This window comes from Diabrotica undecimpunctata, chromosome 2, assembly GCF_040954645.1.
Source record: "Diabrotica undecimpunctata isolate CICGRU chromosome 2, icDiaUnde3, whole genome shotgun sequence".
Lineage (NCBI taxonomy): Eukaryota > Metazoa > Arthropoda > Insecta > Coleoptera > Chrysomelidae > Diabrotica > Diabrotica undecimpunctata.
In genome coordinates, this window is record NC_092804.1 from 61,335,191 (window position 1) to 61,359,566 (window position 24,376).

At 33.8% G+C, this 24,376-nt stretch overlaps 1 protein-coding gene across 1 annotated transcript in view; it reads right to left on the bottom strand.

The window, feature by feature from the left end:
- Positions 1-24,376, bottom strand: part of LOC140434626 (phosphatidylinositol-binding clathrin assembly protein LAP-like) — a 128,778-nt gene that overhangs the window by 11,683 nt on the left and 92,719 nt on the right. The window contains exons 9-12 of the mRNA XM_072523022.1: positions 23,743-24,013; positions 23,585-23,689; positions 12,960-13,152; positions 4,259-4,451 (exon numbers count right to left, since the gene is read on the bottom strand). Of these exons, the coding sequence (XP_072379123.1) occupies positions 4,259-4,451; positions 12,960-13,152; positions 23,585-23,689; positions 23,743-24,013 (762 nt within the window). The remainder of the gene's footprint in view (positions 1-4,258; positions 4,452-12,959; positions 13,153-23,584; positions 23,690-23,742; positions 24,014-24,376) is intronic.

Below are 24,376 nucleotides of genomic sequence, written 5' to 3' on the forward strand. Positions count from 1 at the left end.
AGTCAAGAGACTCAAAATCGATATAATGGGTATCAGTGAAACTCATTGGCCCAACTCGGGAGAATGTAATATCCTAGACCATGCAATGTACTACTCTGGTAACGATACCCCTAAACACAATCGTGGAGTTGGAATAATCGTTGCACCTCGTTTAAAATCTTCAATAAAATCCTACACTGCACTATCAGACCAAATGATTCTTTTACAGCTGTATGCGTCCCTATTTGATTTTAACATAATACAGATATACGCACCTACAGCTGACACAGAGGAAACAATAATGGAAGACTTCTACGAACAACTAGAAATCTTAATTAAGGCAACCAAAAAGAATGAAATGACTTGGTGAAAGAAACGAAAGAGGAGATCGTCTAGTTCAATTTTGCCAAGAACACAACCTAGTACTTACTAACATTCTCTTTAAGTTCCCGCACAGTAGACTGACTCTATAACTGGAAATCACCGGCAGACTCACCTGGTAAAATAATAAGAAATCAAATAGATTATATCGCTGCACCAATCAGGTTTAGAAACTCCATCAAAGCCGTAAAAACTTACCCGGGTGCGGACGTAGCATCAGACCACAATCCGGTGGTATGTAAGTTTGAAGTAAAGTTAAAAAAGCCAAATGTAAAGAACAGGCCCGAAACGCTAGATATTAGGAAGCTTTCCAACAATAATATTAAACAACAGATGCAGGAGAATTTAAATACCGAAATATCAAAAATCCTTAAAAATAACAATGAACCGCTGGAAAAGTGGAGTAAAATTAAAGAAGAGATTAGGACTTCAAGCACCAAGTTTTTACTACCTGATAAGAGAAAAAAGAAAGACTGGATGACTGCAGAAATCATTGACATGATGGAAGAGAGACGGATATATAAAACTAAAGATACTGCCAAATACCGTGATACCCGAGATCAAGAAAGGGGTACGACAGGGTTGTATCTTGTCTCCTATTCTCTTTAATATATACTCAGAAGAAGTATTTAAGACAGCGCTGGAAAAAAGCACAGAAGGCATAAAGATAAATGGAGAAATAATTAATAACATAAGGTATGCTGATGACACTGTGATTCTAGCAAGTAGCATGGAGAAACTGAGTTGCCTAATGAGTAAGATACAAAAAACAAGTGCACAATACGGACTCAGACTAAATATCACAAAAACCAAATGGATGTTAGTAAGCAAAACCCAACCACCACCACAGCAACTGATATTAGATAATGAAAGAATTGAACACGTGGATTCGTACATCTACTTGGGAACAACAGTTAACTCAAATTGGGATCAAGCGAAGGAAATACGTATAAGAGTAGAAAAGGCAAGAGCATCGTTCACTAGCATGAAGCAAATTTTCACCTCTAAAAGCCTCACCCTACCTCTCAAAATTCGACTTCTGAAATGTTATGTATTCCCGGTTTTGTTATATGGAATGGAGGCGTGGACAATGACCGCAACATTGATGAAAAAAGTAGAGGCCTTCGAAATGTGGGCTTACCGACGTATATTACGTATATCCTGGACTGAGCACGTGACCAACGAAGAGGTACTACGCCGGATAGGTAAAGAGAGAGAGGTAGGAATAAGTATAAAGAAAAGAAAGTTGGAATACTTGGGTCACGTTATGAGACATATTAAATGAGTACCTACTACAGCTGATCGTTCAAGGGAAAATAGACAGCAGAAGGGGTCCAGGGAGGAGAAGACACTCGTGGCTCCAAAACTTGCGGCAATGGTTCGGATTGTCATCTGCTGAACTATTCAGATCTGCCATGTCAACAAAGTCAGAATAGCCATGTTGATTGCCAACGTTCGGAACGGACAAGGCACATGAAGAAGAAGAAGATTATGATTGTCGTTCTGCAGTAAACTTTCTATTTATTTGGAATTAATAAATGGCACATGAATCAGTGTAGGACGATTTTGTATCTGCATTTCATTGTGTTATCCTGGAGTATTAGAAATCTATTTGATTTGATTTCGTATACTTTCTTGTTGGTGTCTCCACAGATGCTTCCCATGTTTCAAATAAGTAGTTTAGTTGTACAAAGTGGTTTGTGACTTTTGTCATTTCTACACAATAATACATATGACAAATATACATATCATAACTTGTCGTTTATAATTCTCTTTTTTAAGCAAATTTAAAGGATATGTCTATACATACAAAGCTAAACCTTCTTTATCATATCTACCTCCATCCTTGCCGGTCCCGCGCCGCTCTTCTCCAAGTTCTGAAATCTAGTAAATTTTGCGTGTCCGTTGCCACTTCATCCTCTCACCTTTTCCGCGGCGTTCCTTCTGGTCTTTCGCCCTGCATTTTACTATATGGGGTTCTTTTCGGCAATCTGTCGGCCTCTACTCTCACAGCATGACCAGCCCATTGAAGTATCTGAAGTTGAGAGAGTTCTAAGATCGGTATCTCTTTTAACAGTTGGTATAGTTCATAGTTGTACCTGGATCTCCATACTCCGTTTTCGTTAATAGGAACAAATATTTTTCTTAGAATTTTTCTTTCAAATACTTCCAGCTTTCTTTTTGCTTTCTTTTTAATTTTCCTGTATTTTCTGTCATCGCTCATGTCTCGAATTGATAACATACTATTGGTCTGATAATAGTTGTGTAGACCCTGATTTTCGATCTCGAGTGTGTGGTTTTGGCGCGGAACACATGGGCGACTGAACAGTAAACTTTGTTTTCTTTTATTATTCTTCTTTGACATTCTTCTTCTTCGGGACATAATACTGATGTCATCGGCATAGGCGGCAATCTGTATTGATTTGTTTGTTAGTAGATTAGATCTTCCTATATTCAACTGTCTTCTCACATATTTGAGAGACCGGTTGAACAGTGTCGGTACTAGCCCGTCTTATTGTTTGTCTAGGCTATTTTAAGTATATGTGTTCCTCATATGATATCCCTGAAGTATCCCGATATTCTGGCTGCCTTGTTTAATTGTTTTTTCAGTCCCTCTATATATCTATCATGGACGATACATCTATTCCAAGGTAGTTGAAATTCATGACTTGTTCTATTACTTATGTGTTTGTTAATTATTAGTTTACATATGTGGGGCTCTTGACTATCGTCGTTAATTAGGTCCTTTCATAGAATATAAACGTGTTTAACGTATTACTGTTATATCGAATCTGTAAAGTAGGCACTGGAGGTAATGTAAAAAGGTCAAAATATGAAATTATAAATATGTAAATAGATTATATTTTAGAATCTATTTTTCAAAGGGGATGTACCTATATCTACTACAAATATTCGTTTCGACAAAACGTATCGATAGTAACATTGCATAGAATTGAATTTTTGAATTGTTCAATTGTTTTGAATTGAAGAGCAGCTTGTACTAGCTCTACGATGTTTTGTGGATTATCTATCTCGGCCAGCTTTAATTCTTCTTTTAAGCATATCTCACAAATGTTCTATAGGTTAAGGTAGGGTGAACAAGCAGGCCACTCCAGAACAGTTATAGTTTCTGCTTCAAGGAGGTCTGTAGTCACCCTGCTAGTATGTGGAGTTACATTATCATGAATTAAAATGGAATTGTCTCCCATTGCACCTCTCCAGAGTCTAACTATAGGTTCTAGAACCAAATCAACATACCTGCGAGTTGTTACAGTTGGTTGGATGGAAATTAGTATTTCATGTATTTCATTTTGTCTACTTGTTCAATATCTTTATTTTTTATCTGGATCCCTGTTATGACGTTACCCCTCTTACTGATAACCGTGGTTTTTGTTGTCCTTATATGTATTGTTAAACCAAAGTGTTTTCCCAAACATACAATATCGCAAATTGTGTTTAGTAGCTTCTGCAGGTCTTTCTCGTTTTCAGCAATAATAACTGTATCGTCAACATAACGAATGTTATTTATAGTTTCACCATTTATCTTGATAACCTCTATACAGTTTTCAAATGCTTGTGTAAATAACTATTCGGGGTATATATTAAATACTAATGGTGACAGTATACAGCATTGTCTCACTCATCTACTTATCTGTTGCGCATCCATGTTATTTCCATCTAATGTTACCACAGCCTGTTGGTTCCAATAGAGATTTCTCACTATGTTAATATCATTTTTGTAGAGTCCTTTTCGCTTAAGATATTCCATGAGAATCTTATGCGTAACTTCGTCCAAACCTTTACTTAGTTAAAATAACGGTTTACACTCTTCTAAACCATACTTTCAAATATATTTGCCATAATACACAGAAACAAAAAAAAACTAAAATATACTTACCATCATCTGTGGATGTTGTAGGTACATTTGTGGCTGAGGTGATGTGACTGTTATACTACTAAACGGCGAAGTAGCGTTGGACATGGATTGGTTCATTGGTTTATAACCCGCCCCTGTTGTATCAGAAATAGGTTGTGGTGTCCAACTTGTTTTAGATCCTGTCTTGGATCCTGGAGAATTCCACTGAACACCCCTAAAATATAAACATAAATAATGAAAGTATATATATATATATATATATATATATATATATATATATATATATATATATATATATATATATATACTCTCCAAGAAATTAACGCACCACTTCAATAAATCAATTTTTTGTAACCAGGCAAAGAATAAAAAATAAAACATCAGATTTATTCTACATTTTATTAGTAATTATAACAATTTGTCTAATCATCAGAAAATGTTGAAGTACAGGAGAAAAAAAAAATAAAACGGAAAACTCTAAGAAAATAATGATAAGAAAAGTAAACTAAAATATAAAAAAAGTCCTAATAACGAGTGTTTCCATCTTTACTACGTATAACAGCCTCACATCGTTGGCCCATACTTAAAATTAATTGTCGTATTTCACTTTGGTCTAGTTCTCGCCAAATCTGGATCAGCCTCTCTCCCACTTTCTGTAAGTTGTTTGGTTGGATCGGTGTCGCTCTTAATCGCCTATCAAGGATATCCCAGAGATTTTCAATCGGATTTAAATCCGCACTATGTGCTGGCCATTCCATAGTGTTAATTTCTACATCTTCTAGATAATTTCTGTCGATCTGTGCAGCGTGAGGTCTGGCATTATCTTGTATTAGTAAGAAATTTTCGCCGATATAAGGAGCGAATGGTACAACATGTTGCTCCAGGATCTCCAGTATGTACCTTTCAGCTGAAACAGTTCCATTTTGTATGACCACTAGGCCCGTACGTGCGGTCAAAGAAATACCACCCCACACCATAACGGATCCTCCACCAAAAAATGTGGTGTGTGAGAAGTTACAATGAGCATATCGTTCGTTGGGTCGTCGCAACACACGAACACGTCTGTCGTTATTGTACAAACAAAATCGGGATTCATCAGTAAATAGCACTCGTTTCCAGTCAGCCTCTAACCAATTAACGTGTTCTGTGGCAAAATGTAGTCTCCCCCTTCGATGCTCTGCAAATAATAGAGGACCTCGGGCGGCAATCCTAGGTGTTAAGTTGTATTCCCTAAGTCGCTGGCGAACAGTTTCAGTACTAATTTGTATAGCATCCACGTCTCGAAGCTGAATTTGTAGACTTAGATGTATTACAAAACGTTGTCGAAGAGCAGAAATTCTTAAAAATCGATCTTGAATAGGGGTAGTTACCCGGTTTCGTCCTTGCCCTGGTCTACGAGTATGATCCCCTGTTTCGAGGAATCTTTTTAACACCCGTGAGACGGATGTGTGGGACACATTAAACCGACGACCAAGTCTTCGGTAACTCCAACCTTCTTCCGACAGTATCACTGCTTGGGCACATTCACCTCGGGTTAAATTACGTAATTGACGCTCCATAATAAACACAATTAACAATAATCAACAATCAACAGTAGCCGAATAAAATTCGTGAACATTTGGAAATTAGTATATTTATAGAATTAGTACATTGGTTGCTTCTTTTTGTTTTGTTGCAAAAAAACTATAGCGATAAAACACAGTCAATAAGTATAGAGTGTACGAATAGCCTATACAAGGGACTTGCAAAATATAACATTACAATGGAAATTTTTATTAACGCTAATAAAATATTTTAATATTTCAAAGTGGTGCGTTAATTTCTTGGAGAAGTGTATATATATAATGTGTGTATGTGTGTGTGTGTAATTTATATTTGAACTTAAACAGCATGCGCGTTAACTATCCGGCTTAGTCTGTCATCATGGCGAAGGCTTAATGGTCTTCTACCCTAAGAAAAAGTACACTGCGTTTCATAGTTCGGTACTATATCGAATATTTCTCAGCCAAAAAACTTGCCTTCTCCCTACTCATCGTCGAGCTTCAACTGCAGTACTATATGTATATTTTCTGTCAATATATAACCCAAATAAGATCTTTTTCAATATTTACCAGGTTTTAGTCATTCGCTATTGTTTTTTATTCGTTGTAAAACTTCATTATCAGTTACATGAGTCATCCAAGGAATTTTGTAACATTTTTTTTTGTATAGAAATTTGCAATGCTTCAATTCGTTTTATTGCAGATACGTTTTGCCTCCATGCTTCAAATCGTACGCCAAACACTATTAATTGTCTTGCACCAGAAATATTGTAGCATTTTTGTTTCACCCCGTATATCGTAAAAAACGAAAAAGATTCTTAATCTTTTAAGAATCTCACCTGTCGTTTGAAAACATTTCAAGCGACAGGTGAGTTGATAACCTTCGTTTTTGTAAGAAATATATATGCAAAATAATAAATTTAGGTAACGATATTGAGTCTATTTGATTTTTGAAGCAAGAATAATTTCAAGCATTGAAATTGTTCTTTTTTCGCTTTCGTTCTTGAGACTTTTCAAGTTTCGTATTATTCTGATCACTCGACTTAATTCTCGCTTTGCTTTCTATTCAATATTCTGCGAATGAAAAGCTTAAACTTTTGATCAAAATTTCATTAGTAAGAAGTGACGAAGTAAAATTTTCTACGCGCAGGAAGAATCGCCTAAGCATGCTATCGGCATTTGATAAATAGTTTACGATTTCCATAAAACTAAAAAATATGGACTTACGATAAAATAAGTTACAAAAAAAAATGTAAAGTAATTTAGGTCTCCATCCTTAAAGACTTTATTAAAGAATATTCTTAATAAAAAATAAAATTGGCTATAGGGAAAAGAAAGATCCAAAATAAAAGTTAACTGAAAAAAGTCTTACTACAAAATGGGCATTTGAGTTGTGCAAATGAAATTTGCATTGATATTAATATCTGTAAAAATAAATAGCCTATTCGCGTAAAAAATTACGTTTTTGTAAAACAGGTGACGTGAACTGCGTACAGGTGACGTTAGGGTTAAATATAATACAGTAGCTTGGTTCTAAAAGGGCCAATGTCAATTTTAGACTGTTTGGGCATAAGTGCATTTTTGTCTTAGATTTCAAATAAACAACACTGTGTAAAAAGGGCCAATGTCTAGATAGAGTAACAACAGACTTACAGTTTTACTTTTGGCCAATGTCAATCTCTAATCAACACTAATTTTTAAAGCAAAAAGGACCGATGTAGACTTCAGCCTCAATGCTTCTAAAAATTTTATTTCTATACAGGCCAATGTTGACATTGGCCCTTTTTTAACAAAACCTTCTTCGATTTGATTTGACATTGGCCCCTTATTTCTACGTTAGGTTTCTGTCTATACACATTATCGTGAGTGCAAAAGTAGTACCTAATCTTTGTATTAAAAAATCGACAGTGGCTCTGAGGCCTCTGAGTGTTTGTTTTAAAATGCAAAAAGTGATGGAGCAGTTATACCGTGGAAAGAAACTTGTTAACTTGTGTAAGTTAGACAAAATGGAAGCAAATAAATAAGCCGGTAAGTAAATAGGTTAACTTTATTTTAAAAATTGGTAATATTACAAGATTTAGATGTAAGGACGAAATGATAACTAAGTAAAAAATTGTATACTCAATAAATGTACCATGTAGGACAAATTTAGTGACTAGGCCGACTGTATGAATATTAGTAACTTATGCTAAGACATTTCAGTCCTATAAATCTTATTTTCAAATCACTTAGTGCAATTTAATAACAATTTTTATTTAAATTTTAGATAATGTGCCGCTGCCTCCAAAACAGGATGATTCGACTGTTTTACAAGAAAACTATGATCCTGGACTAAGCATTTCGCCAGGTAGATAAACCAATGTAAATAGTTCTTTGTTTCAGATAATTAATTTTTTGGTCTCTTTGTTTCAGACAATAAATTACAAGATATTTCAATATCTTGTAATTTATTACAAGAACTACAGAATTACAAGAACAACTGAACAATCATCATCGAAAAATACAATAAAGAATAAACTGAGGTCGAAATCTTCTGTGATATTTAAAGAAGAAGATGATAACTCAGAACGATTTAAGACTTTTGATGGAAGTTCAAGTGATGAATTTGAACCTTATGCTAGTGACTCTTCTGACTCGGACAACTCAGAACCTAGTAAAATACAAAAAGACAATCATATTACTGCAGAATCAGAACATACGCTGACTGTCTGGAATGAAACTTCTTATAGAAGAGGAAGAAAAAAAGTTCTGGACGGAGAACAAATTAGAAAAAGGAAGCGTAATCCAAATAATTGGGAAAAGAATAAAAGAAAGAACTTAAACACACTTGGAAAAGAATATGTTACAATTCAAGGTAAAAAGATTTCAGAGAAATCATTAAAAAATCCATGTCAATGCCGAAAGAAATGTTTTGAAAAATTATCAAATGAAGAAAGGTAGACCATTTTTAGTGAATTTTATAATCTTGCTTGGGAAGCTCAAAATCAGTTTATTGCCAGTCACATTCAAGAAAGAGAGAAGGCAGTACAAAGAATAAGAGGCCGTAATGAAACAAGTAGAAGAAAGTATAGCAGGCAATATTATTTAGATTGTAACTCTAAGAGAGAATTGAGGTTTGCCAAGTTATGTTTTTATCAACGTTAGATGTAACCTTAAAAAAAGTTCGGGTAATAATGAACAAAAAGCGTTCCTCAACATCAAATATTTGCTCAAGCGATGGTCGTGGAAAACATACGAACCATCCAAAAATAAAGGAAGAGGAGAAAGATGTAATAAGGCAACACATTCTGATGTTTCCTTCGTTTCAAAGTCACTACGCTCGAGAGAAAACTGCAAAGAAATATTTGCCTCCCGATCTTTCTATTTAAAAAATGTATAGGCTATATTGTGAGTATTGCCAAGAAAACAACATAACACCTAGAAACGAATCACTGTACAGACAAATTTTCGTGGAAGAATTTAACTTGTGTTTTAAAAAACCGTATAATGATACGTGTACTACTTGCGATAAGTTTTCTTTACTCCTTAAATCCGTTACAGATGAAAATGAAAGAGCCCAACTTGAAAGTAAAAATTACAACATCAACACTTAGCAGAGTTTGCTTATGAAGAGAAAAAGAAAGATAGACTGGCTTGCAAACTTAATCCAAATTTGGTGGTATTCAGTTTTGACCTACAAAAATGTTTGCCCACTCCCTACTTAAAAAGCAGCATTTCATTCTATAAAAGAAAATTATGGACTCTGAACCTTACCATTTTTGAGACGCAAGGAACTACAAACTCAGCTAAATGCTACCTATGGAATGAAACTATAGCTCAAAGAGGTGGACAAGAAATTGCTTCCTGTCTATACACCTACCTAAATAGTATTCCCTCTCATATAAATAAAATCATTATGTATAGCGACTGCTGCCCTGGGCAAAATCGAAATATTTTACTATCAGTTATGCTTCTTACCGTTATTGAACATTCCAAACACCAAGGAAGGAAGATTGATATTTATCACAAATTTCTAGTACCCGGACACACTCACATGGAAGCAGACACTATACATGCTGCAATAGAAAAAACTAAAAATTCTACTACTGGGCTAACCTTATTCGTCTAATACCCAGAAAACCACCAATTTTTGTTCAAGAAATGAAGCAAGAAGAATTTCTTTGTTTTAAATCATTATTATCTGGCAAATTTCAGCATGCAAAAACCAATACTCAAAGACAACCAGTGGTGTGGTCTAAAATAAGACTTATTTACTATTCAAGTTAAAATCTTGGCGTGATGAAATACAAAAACTCCTTTACCGACGATGAGCCTTATAAAACATTGAGCTTATTAAGAACAAGAACTAGAAATTCTGGAACTACTCGTTTGTTACCAATCTCTGATAAACCATTGGGCATACCAGCGAATAAAACACAACATCTGAAAGACATGTTACCTTACGTTGAGGAGAGTAGTCGTCCATATTACCTTCAGTTTCTCAATACTTTGACTACATCACCATCTGCAACGGATAATTTTATTGCAGATGAGGAGTACGATCAAGATGATGAGATGTAATATTTCCATTGTAATCCTACTGATTGTGACTATGTTTTTATAAAATAAACATTAATCTCTTCAAATTATTGCAATGTTATTATTCCTTAATTGGGCCAAAGTAACATTTTGGAGTATTTTTTTGTTATTCTAAAAGGGCCAATGTCATATTTCCAATAAAAAAAAACAAATGTGGGTCAGTTTTACTGATGCCAAACATTCCGTAATATATGTAAGAATGACAAGACAAAAAAACAGTGTTGCAATATAAAAAATATTAGCAATAACTGTAGATCATTTTGTATAAGAATCTTCTAGAGCAGTTTCCCAAAAACAGCGTTTTATGACTTTGGCCCTTTTAGAACCAAGCTACTGAATAATTAATTAGATTATTTTAATGTACAAGGTGTACACAAAAAGTTTTGCACAAGGCCATCTGGTGGAAGTTACTTAATATCGTAAATATTATTTTCGTACATTTGTCATTTTTTATGGTAAACAAGTTTGACAAATTGAAAATGCATCGCCTGGTTTAGCAGCAATTCAGCAATTTCCAAAACAATCATTACCGGGAAAAAAATGAAAATCACTAGTAAAAATTTTCGTGCGATGATTTGTACAAAGATCAACTGTTCAGAGATGACTTGTTAAACTTGTTCAAAGATGGTTTGAAGAATGCAAGCGTGGACTTACCAACCTCAGTTACGGATTCCGTAAACATCGTTCGATCGCAGCTGTTGTCCGGAAACCATGTTACTTATTACGAGATTCGGGTATCATTGGGCATAGGCATGATTAAAATAAAAACAATTTTTCATGGACATTTGGCAGTGAGAAAGATGTGCAGTCGTTAGATTCCTCATAATTTGACTGCTGCACATAAGAAGGAACGTGTCGATTGGTGCCGCGCCACATTCAAATGATTCAGGAGGCAACTTCAAATTGGGTATGGAACATCATGACTGGTGAAAACATGGATATATGAACCGTGTTATGAGCCCGAAACGAAAACCAATCACCAGTATGGCTGTTTCAAGACGAGCCAAAGCCAAGAAAGGGAGTCAGCAGGAGGTAGCGTTAGCAAATAATTGGTCGCGAAACGGAAAAGGCAGATCGGAATGACGGAACCGTCCATACTGAATGACATACAACACATCTTGTTATATCAGAACAATGCCAGCTCTCACATGGGTCGTAGAACAACCAAGTATCTGAAGAAGAAAAACATTGATTTCGTGGGCTGTTCTGCATACAGTCCTGACTTTTCGCCGTATTATTTTGTTTTTAAGTCTCAGATTTTGTTTTTAAGTCTCACCGAGACTTAAAAACAAACGACGCGCGGCGCGGTAAACGTTTTAAGATGGCAAATAAGTCGAGCGAAGGAAAAACTTAATTTCTGAGATATTTATTTCGGACTGGCATGCTTCGACGATTGGTTTGTTCAAATGCAAAAGTATGAACATTAGTAGTGATCTTAAAGACGAATACTTTGAAAAGCAATAAAGTCGATTTTTCAAAAAAATATGTTTTCCTTCAATTATTTGTGTAAAACTTTTGGTGTACCACTCGTAATATACATAATATAATATTATTAAACTGTTTTGTACTTTTTTATGTAACTTTTTTTGGTTAAACGAAAAGTCCAGTGTCTTAAAAACTTAGAACCTATACTTCACTTGGTGCTGTAATGAATATACGAATTAACACGGTCATTGCCATATCGGTATTACCCAATGCACTGTAGTCGTTCGGATATAAGCGATTCTTTGTAGTCAATGAAGCCTCCTCTACTTAGTAACAAGGCTCAACACACACTACAGGCTAACCTTTACATTATATGTGAATGAGTGTGTAACTAATGGCCCACGTCATAAAAAGGCTCTTATTCTCTTCATATCCGTATATCTTTTCTTGAAGGAAAAATTCTATATTAAATATTATGTTTAAAATTATATTTTTAATTGCTGTCTGACGTTTCGATTTCCACTCCGAAAATCGTTTTCAAAAAAGATTATTTCGAAAAATACACAATACGGATTATCCTTACATTATATGTGAATGGTTCTATAACTAATGGTGCACGTCATAAAGTATTCTCTTCATATCCTTATATCTTTTTTTTTTTCTTGGAGAAAAAAGATTATGTTGTTAAAAAGAATCGTATTCTCTTCATATGCTTATATCTTTTCTTTTTCTTAAAGGAAAAAGATTATGTTTATGTTTATATTGCCACATTTGATTGTAATGAAAATTACATTTTTAACTGATGTTTGACATTACGATCTCCACTCCGGAAATCATTTTCAAAAAAGATTATTTCAAAAAATAGTAAAATGTTTTTAAAGCCGAAAGTTGTTTGTCAAACAAGAGTTATGTTTGCAGCTCGCCTAACCTGAATCCATGCAGATCAGAACAAAAGAGGTGGACTAAATTTACAGCGAGGCCTGTATTCAACAACAGGTTAAATAATGATTATTATCACCCTTCTTGCAGCCCTTAGATATCGAAGACAATTTTTAGGTATTTAATTTATTTTAAGTGTTAAATTTATTTATTAGGAGACTATGAGATGAATTCAGATTCATCTGTTGTGTGTATGTATGTATTTTAATGTTATGTTGAGTGAAAAAAACCTCACTTACTTTGGAGCTGTTCTACTATTAATAGAAAGATTTTCCGCTAGAGATGCTAGGCTCGATTCCAAATCACCCGTAAGTAGACCGTTCGAAGAAGATGGCTGGTTGTTGTTTTCAATTATACTTGCAGTATTATTTACTTGCTTACCATCAATATTTGACGGTTGAAGAACCCCTCCTAAGGCATCAAAGTTGGTCCCTAATAAAAACAAGCCATAAATTAAAACTGTATATGGTAAAAAATATGAAAAAATATATATTGTGTACATAGACCGTCGGATTTCAATATAAGTTCAGCCACGATTGAATCTCTTATGCCTTTGAGAATACTGAAAAATGTAATCAAGTGGAGTAAAACATGTGAAAATTGTAGGGTTACCTAGGGAAATCTGCGTGAAAATTGAATTTTCTTCTGTAAAGAAAATCGAATATGCTGCGATGATGTTCACCCTTATACCATTGTACGAATCGATAGAGGAGTATTGATTGATAAAAATTTAGCGATAAGTGCTACTGGTGCACTAAAACTGTTAATTATGACTTAAACATGTAATGTTAATACGTCAGTGTCCGTGATTTTCTCCTTTATGCCACTTGAAAGTTCGTTAGTTTAGGTTAGAAAGGAACCTACAAAAAAAAAGGCATAACGGCAAGACGTATATAAGAAAAATTTTACCTCAGAAACATTGCGGAAAATAAGAAAAATTCGATTTTCAGAAAAACGAACCCGTTTCAATTCCAAGTTTCTTTTTCTCATTTCTTATATCATATGATATTTTCAGTGCACAAAAAGGCATAAGGGATAAAATAGTGGTTGAACTTCATATTGAAATCCGACGGTCTAATCTTATGTAGCAACATAATTATAACCCTTATTTAATTCAAACCTACTCCATTTGCACACAAAACAGTTACTGGTATGATTAAATTAATAGTTTAGGTGATGTGATCATTAACCTTAGTCTATTTACAATTTTACGTTTAAATTTTGTTCAAAGTATGGAAATAAAATCCGAAAAGTCAAGATGACGTTGAGATTCCAACCTTTACTTTGGAACAAATTAATCCTATTTTAAAAAACTCACCCGAGAAATTATTTGCACATATTTACTACGGTGCTAGTGCAATGTGTGGATAGTTGCGAAAAGTTAATGTTAAAATCCGAGAAATTTACAAAAATGCACATACATGTTTACAAATTATTTAAGGAGAGGTTCCTCCAAAAAACGTGTTTTTTTTAAGAAATTTTATTTATAGTACAAAAGATATTTCAAAATCAAACTTTTTACAGGTGAAAGTACATACATTAAACTAACTTTTTTTTTCAAAATGGCGACTCTGAGAATGGATGCGCAAACTCGTCCAATTTATTTGTGAGTGTCATCATTTCTTGAAAACGAATCATTCGAAAGCAAAAAACAAAATAGTTTCATATTTTATATCGAATTGGCTATAATCGGAACTACAATGAAACATTTTCACCGAAAACAAAACAAAATGCCGGACTTTGGAATTTTTCGACATTTTTGCACGTTTAATTGTTTAAACATAACTTTTTTAAATAACAATGAATATTTTTGGTTGTAGTATCGACCATAGAGATATCTGAAGAGTAAAATAGCGTTTGGTTCATATTGAAAAGTGCAATAGTTTCGAAATATAAGTGACAATTAGTTGAAAAAACGTGGTTTCGAGAAGAGCTTTTTGATTAAAGTAAACAAGCAAGATTTTTTATTTAAGTAAACAGCTGCTGGTCACCCGACCCGCTTCAGCGGTCAGATTAAACGCTTGGCAGCGCTCTCCCTTCTTCTCAACCTACTTTAAGGTCGCGCGGGACTTACGGAATAATTCTATACTATTTCTAAGAATATTTTCTAGCAATTTTTGAAAAATATTTTCGATTTTTTGAAAATTGTTTGGAGGAACCTGGCCTTAACCAACTGCAGAAAATTGAAACGGACTCTGTAAAATTGCAATATGCTACTGACAGTTTTGGAAAAATACTTGGTAACATCAGCAGAATTTGAAATGATCTGCGAGAAAAACTTGTAAGAGAATATTATAGTTCAAATTAAGGATTGTTTGTTTTTAAATATCATCTGTATGGTGTAGAATTGTTTCAAAGAGAAAGTTATGAACATTACACAAAGAATAAATTGATATCTTCTTCAATGCATTTCCAATGGTTGAAAAATATGTCCTGAAATTAAAATTGACAACATTTTGCTTGATGACAAGAGATAACACAAGAAAACGAAAATCCAATCGGTTGCTTACGATTTTAAATTTAATAGTATCATATGGTTTGGATTCAACACTTTGTCAAATAAGTAAAGTTTTGATTTTTTTAATAACGATGCCAATGAAAACTGCAGAAAGTGAAAAATGTTTCTTTACTTTGAAATTGATCAACAAGTTTTTAAAAGACGACTCAAGAAAGACTGACAACGCTTGTCAAGTTGTCTATCGAAACAACTTTAGTTCGAAACATTTTTGGCTTTAACGAGTTCATCAACGAAGTTGATGGAAAGTATTTATCTCCGATAAAAATAAAAGGATTGAGTATCATTTTAAGAAGTAGGCTTTTGGTAAGTACCCAATAACTTTTTTGTGTTCTCAAATCAGCGCCCCCCGAAAAAAATTACCACCAGCCGCCACTGCTGAGAACATCTGACTTTACAATTATGGTTTACGCACATGTTGAAAATAAAAGGAAAAGTATAAATTAAGTATCCCTTTGTGTCTATCATCATGTATTTTGGACCAATTTACCAGTGGTCAGGTCTACGCAATGTCTAAATCCCTCTGAAACACCTCTAATTGTACAGCACGACCGGATTCACTTTGTATTTGAGATGCGCGACAGAGAATGGCAAAAGTGTAACTCCTAAGCGAGTCAGGAAACGAATGTACACTCCTTGCAGGTATTTTACTTGACGAGACGTTACCAAAATAAAATTCAGAAAATTATGTTAAAAATATGTTTGCATGAATAATACATCATTGTAACATTAACATAAAAAAGGCAATTGCATTATTAAAAATTGTAGATTCAAGTTTATCTGTGTTTGTTCATTGCGATAGATAATCCGCAACATTTCTTTCAATCTAGACAAACTTATTGCGACAAAAGTGTGTCATTAACTATTTTATACTGTTATTTCTTGGAATAATGTAAAGTAATTACGATTTAAAATACTTTTAAGGTGGTATTATACAAATAAGGGTGGTTGTAGCCGCTATATATTTTTATGTCAGAGAAAGAGACATAAAATTAAATTATAATTTCATAAATTAAACTTCCCAGGTTGTTTAAAAAAATAACTTATTTCTATAGTGCATTTAAAGAGTATACTGCTGCAAACTATCTTTGTATGATTTAAACCTCGGTTTATGCATTTTTATACATTATATAAATCTACCTTTAACATATCATCCGAATAGTGAATATTTTTGCTTCGTAACCAATATTTCATTTCATCTTTTCGAGATGCAGATGTAGGAGCTTTCTCTGATTGTACATTGTGGTACGGTGCATTGTCAATAACAACACTAGGCGGTTGTAAATTAGGTATCAGTTTAGTTTCAAGCCATTACTTGTAATTATAATCTATTTCTAATGAGTGTAGAGTAATAAAATCTCATGAAGTATTCAAAAGCGCTACAGGGTAATCCGTCAATAATCCGTCAATAAATTCCGTCCGCATTGCAAAATTCTGTCGTTTCATAAAGAGCAGGTAGGTATCACCCTGTTTTAAGGGATTAGTCCATTGTTATCGACAGATAAACACTGAGCCAGAGGCGCGTTAGTGGGTTAATTGACAAAAGAATATGCATTCTTAAAAATCATATTAAAGGAAATAAAAATGTAATACAGCAGAACAGTGTTATTAAAAAAATATAAAATGTAACAATAAAATATATACGAACCGAAATCGGGAAATACTGACAAACACACACGAATGAAATGAAACAAAAAATGAAACACTTGTGGGGAGTTTAAATCAATTTATTCACAAAAACTACAAAAACTTTACTGGATACGTTATTACAATTCTACATCACTATAGTCTTCATCCGAAGAACTGTCATCATCCCCTGGTGTTATAATTATAGGGTCAACCACCTGATCGACCAAGTTGTCCAGTTCCCACATTTTATCTTCCTCTTTTAAAACATGCTGGATTGCTTTTTGCCAGTTTTCTGATGTGATTTCCATAATGGCTTGATCAAACAATACCTTGACATCTTTCATTTTAAATGTGGTATTGTGCCTTGCAACATATCCTTTAACTTGTGCCCATATAAGTTCTATGGGATTTAATTCGCAATGATATGGCGGTAGGCGTAGCACAGTTACTTTATACTTTTCTGCGACATCTTCTACGGCATATTTTATGAAGCGAGATTTATGTTGTTTTACTACGGCTAGTAGTTCCTTCTTTATTGAATTCGTCTCAAACTGAATACCTTTATTTGACAGCCAGTTAATAATTTCTTGCTTTCTCCAAGCTGAAGTTGGTACCTTCTCTATGCGCCTTGAATGGTAGCTTGCATTATCCATAACCACGACCGAATCAGCTGGAAGAAATTTTAACATTTCCCCGAAGTAGTCTTCGAAGACATCCGAATTCATGTCCTCATGATAATCTCCCGCCCGACACGACTCAAAGCTTAACAAACCTTCTTTTAAAAATCCTTCTTCGCTTCCAATGTGAGCAATTATAAGCCTCTTCCCTTTTCCCGAAGGCACTTTAATACCCGTCGAAAGGCCTTCTATGAAAGCTTGGCGAGCACTTGTTACATTTTTATCTTGCCACATTTTTTGGACTATATAACCTTCGTTTATCCACGTCTCATCAAGATAAAAAATTTTCTTGTGCTCTCTGCGGTACTGTTTTATAGTTCTCAAATATTTTCGTCTCCAGCAAATGATTTCATCACTTTCCAGTAATAGTGCCTTTCGATTGTGCTTTTCCCAGGAAAAATTCATACTTTTTAAAGTTTTCCATAAAAGTTTTCTGGATATCAAAGGAATATCGTTATCTTGGCTTATCTCCATTAGTATTTTGTCAAGGGTGGGTATTTCCTTTTTAAAATAAAACGAATGAACTTTTCTTCGAATGTCACGTTTGGTGTCTTCACCTAAGATTTTTATTGGTCTTCCTGATTTTCTCTTGCATGGACTTAACTGGCCTGATATCTTTCTTTCTCGCAATAATTTAAAAATCGTGGACTGTCCAATTCCAGTCATTCGGGCACATCGCTCAACACTTTCTTGCACAGACAAACTAGGGTGATCGTGTTTTATGCAATCATATACATTTAAAATTATAACTTTTTCACTAACAGATAGCGGAGAATTTTTTACACCTCTTTTCTTTGGAGTAAATGTCGCCATTTTATAACTTTTTCACTATTTCTATATCACAATATTACTGTACGTTTAATTGGTGTAGTAACAATTACTAACTCGAATGTCGAATGTCGAATGATAATAATAAAATAAAAGAGGGATTATAATGAAAGTGTAAGTAAAACCTCATTACGCGTTATTAGTCTTCATGTTGATTTATTTTAGTTCTTAGTAATATTAGGAGGTGCGTCATACCCTTATCAGTTTCTTCTAATGCTTTTATTCGTTCAGTAAGGAAGTGAATTTGTTTTTATAAATAAAAATGTAATTAGCTTTAATGACCATATAATGGAATACGAGTTTGAAGAATAAGTTAATCGAAAAATTAAATAAAATTGGTTATCACAAAATATCCAAAATATGATATTTTGAGGTACATCAATTTTTGACGACGAAGTTGACATCCGTCCATTTGCCTACGCCCATGACGACACCGAAATTCAGGCAAATTTTATGACACTTCATGATTTATTACTTTACACTCATTTGAAACCAATTATAGTAAAATTCATGTCGTCATGAAAATCATCCGACTTGATTTTTGACTTAAAAATAAGCAAAGCTTTTGGTATGAAACCATTTTTCCATCCAGCACGAACTATTACTAATCGTTGCCCTTTCCACACTTTTTTTCGTAATCCATTGTTACTATGATCGGTCCAAGCTTGTTGATTAGTGTGGGACGAATGAATGTATGTTTCATCCATATAGATAATTGGTCGACAGTCCTCACGGTAATGTTCAATATGTCTCAAGAAAATTGTTCTTAGCTCTCGAATGTCATATCGCTCCATAAGTAACTTTCGAATACTTTGAATTTTGCGCCATCGAAAACCTAATTCATGTATAATTGGACGCAAACTCTCTCTACCACCGTCAAACCGCAAATATTCTTTAAAGTTTAGATGTAAGCGTTGAAGAGTGGGCGCTGTTTTTTCCTGTAAATACCAATTGTGAATTTGTCTTCGAAATATTCTCGAATCAACATCATCCAACTTAAATTTTTTCGAAGTTTGGCTATTTTGGATATGTTTTGTCTCAAATGACGAAACTTCCCCCTTTTAAATATTTTTTCTTTGCTTCACAATATTGTTTACCGTACCCAGACTAATACCAACTGCTTGTGCAACCTGGTTGTGTACTTGTGGCAAATGAACTAATGCCTCACCACGTTCCGCTTCTAATTTCATAAAATTGAATACATTATTTACCATTTCACGACTTTGTGCGCTTAGAATTTTATGTTTTACTAGCTATTTAAAATCCATATTCAAAAATTATTTCACCGACTGTACCAACTGTTAAAACAATTACATTTGCTCCTCGACGTTTGGCCTACGACTGATCGCTCTGGGTTTACCGAGCGTCAGCACCATTGTGCATCCAAATCACAAATACAAAGTGAATCCGGTCGTGCTGTATTAAGTGTCCCTAAGGATCCAATCCCTGAGGCTTTAGTTAAAACTGGCAAATATGCTAATTCCCAAATCCAATAATATCAAGCCACACACATAACTAATATATTATTTTGTTCGATCTGTTGACTGTTTATTGTTTGGGAAAGTATTTAGTATTTATTTAAATATTTTGTTTTTAATACTTTGTAACTTTTCCCTTAACTATCCCTCGACCATCTACCATAAGGTTGGTCCATCCCGATAGGCCCGAGCAGTAGGTAGTAGTTAACCAGAAACCGAGATGATAAAATCTACGCGTTGTGGTACCACAACCATTACTTCCCGCCGTTTTTAATTAACACATTTCAACAAAAGGTAAGTGAGTTTTTCCAGAATTGATAACATTTTGAGTTATGCCAAATGTTTTCCCTCTTTTACAATTACATGTATTCTATTCCATTATTTATTATTTTAATAAATTAACCAGCTAATTGCAATATGCATACTTTAAACATGTCATATATTTTGAACCAATTTACCTCTGGTTAGGTCTGCGCAATGTCTAAATCGCTCTGAAAGACCTGAAAGATTGTATTAAGTGTCCCTGTGTATCCAAGCCCTGTGGCTTTAGATAAAACAGGAAATATGACAAATATGCTATTTCCCAAATACAATAATATCAAGCCACACAGACAAATAATATATTATTTTGTTCGACCTGTTGACTGTTTATAATTTGAAACTCTGTTTTTGTTTGACTTGATATTTTCATTAATTTGCACAATATTCCTCAACATTTTAATGATTTACACAATGTAGATTTTAGTAAAAATATTTTGTACTGCGTTTTCTGTACTATGAAGAACTGTTTACATAATTGAAATCATTCATAGGCTGCCTTAGAACTTGACCCTATATCTTACGTTTTCACAGCTTTATCTTGCCCCGTATATGTAGATTCTAATCATTCCATTTATTCGTTCTCCAATATTATTTTTGATTCTTCTTGTGATCAAACGTTGGTAATAATCATCTGGTTTTATAAGTTCTTGGAATGTTGCGAATCTTGGAACCTATCAGCTGTTGCGCGAAATAGTTCTTCAGTTGTCATATCGCACCATTGTCTAATACTGCGTAGCCAAGATAGCTTTTTACGCGTTATTGATCTTTTGCTTTCCACTTTTCACTGTATGATAAGACGAAGTAAATGATATTTGAATTTGAATAATTATATGTCCGTTTTTCGTCTCTTTATGATGTTCACAAGCTGACTTTCAGAGTCCATTATTCTGAGAAACCTCTTGCTGGAAGTGTGAGATACCCACGATATTTTTAGAATCCGATGGGAAAACTAAATTTCAAACCATCCCAATTTTTTCAACGTTGTTGGTTTTGGAGTCCATGTCTCGAAACCATAAAATAGGATCGACCAAACATAACACTTCAAAACCATTTTACGGAGATTTAATGAAAGATTTCTTTGACACAGATCCGGTTGCCATGTCATAAATGCCTTACATGATATTTCAATCCATGTTATTATATCCTCATGAGTCTGCATTTGTGTTTAATCAGCTGCCTAGATATTTAAAGTAACACGTTCTACTTTTCCCCTACCTATTCAAATTTGGTGTTGAGCTATATTTTTTTGCAAGCTGCCACCCATTTTGCTTTAATTTTGAGACCTTTCATTTGGCTTGCTTCATTTTTTGACTTGCCCAACGTAGAGTACGACAGCCTTGTTGTACTCCACATTGTATGGATTCTTGATGTAGCCGTCTTCAGTTTAAACAGATAACTTGGATATAATTATTTTTTCATTATATCTATCTAATTATTTAAACATTTTTTAAACTTGTTGTATTACTACAGTATGTTTTTCTTTATCGAAAGTTTTCGGCTAATATATTATGTCGACAATTAAAGGGTTTCTGCTCGTCTATAATAAAACTGAAGGAAAATATTGCTTTCCTAGTTCCAAGTTATTAATTATATTCTGTTCAAGTAATGCCAAACTTGCCAATTTAAAGTTTTTATACTTTTTAGAGTTATGTATTTATTTCCGACAAGGGAATAAAGATACTGTTCAAATTGTAATTTGGGGAAGTGTCCGTACGATAAACTTTGTTACAATATGTTAGTTACACGAGGTGTGGATGTCAATTCCCAACTAATTTATTTATTTCTGTATGGAACTCATCGCACATCTAGCTTTTCATATTTTCATCGATTTTATCTCATATTCTACTTGTTAGTTTTCCAATCTCGTTGATACTTGATTTAAATTGTGTACAAATTGCTTATATTATTTTTTACTTATACTCCAGTCGTCAGAGACGAAAATGCCACTGAACCTCAAAATCATACGAACAAGCTGAATTTTTCAGAGAATATTAATTTTGCGACCCCAAAAAAGATGCAAAAAATGTTAACCATTTTTACCCCCAAGCTTCCCCCTAAAACCCCCATCGTAGGGGGGTAAAAACGCAAAAAAATCGATTTACCAAGAATCTGTACACCATAGAAAAAAATGTTTCAAATAAAAAATGTAGCTGAGATAATTTTAAACAAATATGTATAAACATTTTTTGTATAGAATGAACCGTTCTCTTAGAAATAACGCTTGACGCCACCATCAATTTTGCATGTCAGTTACGCGCGCGAAATCAATGTTCAATAAAATTTGTATCAGCTCGACGGTAAAAATTCGACATCTTATGATTCAAGTTACCTTCAACAAAAATCAAGATGGTTTTTAAAGGTAAATAGTTCAGCTTTCGTATCCAAACGCAACCACGTATATTTATTTTGTTATCGTCCTTATAAAAATTATGGTAATTTATATGGGTAAATTGTTGATGCATAGTGGAATATAAATATTACCAGCATCGCTCTGAATGACTTGATTAAGCTTGGGTATATAGTTTACTTTAATTGCTATAGACATTTCACTTCATTTTCCCTCACTAGAGGTCGCTAGTAACATACTCTGTTAATATTTTTCCTATAATAATTGCCATACTAGTCGGTGCGTTTTGATTTGGTTTGAGTCGTCTTACAAGTCTCTCTGATGACGGGTAGACCCAGAAACACGTGTTAGAAAATGGTAAGAGACTCATTAAATCCAAACGCAACCGTCTACGTATATTTATTTTTGTTTAAAATTATCTCAGCTACATTTTTTATATGAAGCATTTTTTTTCTACGGTGTACAGATTCATGGTAAATCGATTTTTTTGTATTTTTACCCCCTGCGAGGGGGTTTTAAGGGGAAGCCCAGAGGTAAAAGTGGTAAACTTTTTTGCATTTTTTTGGGGTCCCAAATTGATATTCTCTGCAAAATTCAGCTTATTCGTATGATTTTTAGGGGTCAACTCTCTGACGACTGGACTATTAAAGAAGAAAACGGCTTTGTTCATTTTTCTAATTTATTTAGACGTTTTCCTGCATATAATAGTACAGCGACGCTACGATAGGTAAGTCTATAACGAAAGAGACCTATCCTCTCAAACGAACTCTATTATCAAAATCTGTGGAAAATAAGAATAGATGCAGGCCAAGAGTGAGGTGAAAGAACATGAACAACTTGCGAAATAGACTAAAGGAAGTCAAGGCTTAACTAGGGATGCTGTGATGATCTGTAGTAACATGATCTATTATTTTCAACAACGCTGTACTTATTATAATATTTTATTAATCCTCTAATTCTAATCCTGTTAATTATTTCGTTCAAAATATTTTGTAAGATATTCTATTGTCATTTTGGGACAATTTTTATTTTGAATTGTTTACTGTAAATTACAGATGCATTTACTTACCTTTTGATTCCGAAGCTCCAAAAACAGAAGCAAAATTATTTTCAGTCACAAACAACGAAGCATTCGGCATTCCCGAAGTATTTCCTGGACTCAATACACTAAAAGCTAAAATAAGTTTTTATTAAAAATTAAACTACTAACAAAATATTCATACATACCATTTCCATTTGCCATCCAAATATTGTTTTGCTGAGGTATCTGAGGTGCAAAGGCATTTGTGTTGGAAGGACTGAAGGCGTCTGAAAACGGATTTGATAGTTGCAGTAGATCGTCCGATGCTTTCAGGTTAGGCGGCGTCTGCTCATCTGCAAATAGATCGAATGACGGAGAACTTACGAACTGAGATGAAGATGTATTGTTGGATGCTGACGATGGAGAGTTGCTCAAGAACGGATTGTTGATAGTGGTTGTTGGTGAAGATACCTTAGACTGGAACAGAAAAAATATGGTAGGGTTAAAATTAAAAACAAAAATAATGCGTAATGCGATATTGTTTTTTAAATCACAGTTTTTGAAGTTATACTTCTATACGCGCGCTCTACGTTGGAAATTTGTATGGGAGTGAATCTGTGAAATTATTACATATGTAAGATAATGAGTAAGAGAGAGACAGAAGATATATTTTCTCTCTCTTCCTCTCTCGAATATAAAAATGTTCCTTTTGTATATATATATTTAATATTATATATATATATATATATATATATATATTTAATATTATATATATATATATATATATATATATATTTATATATATATATATATATATTTATATATATAAAATATATAAAA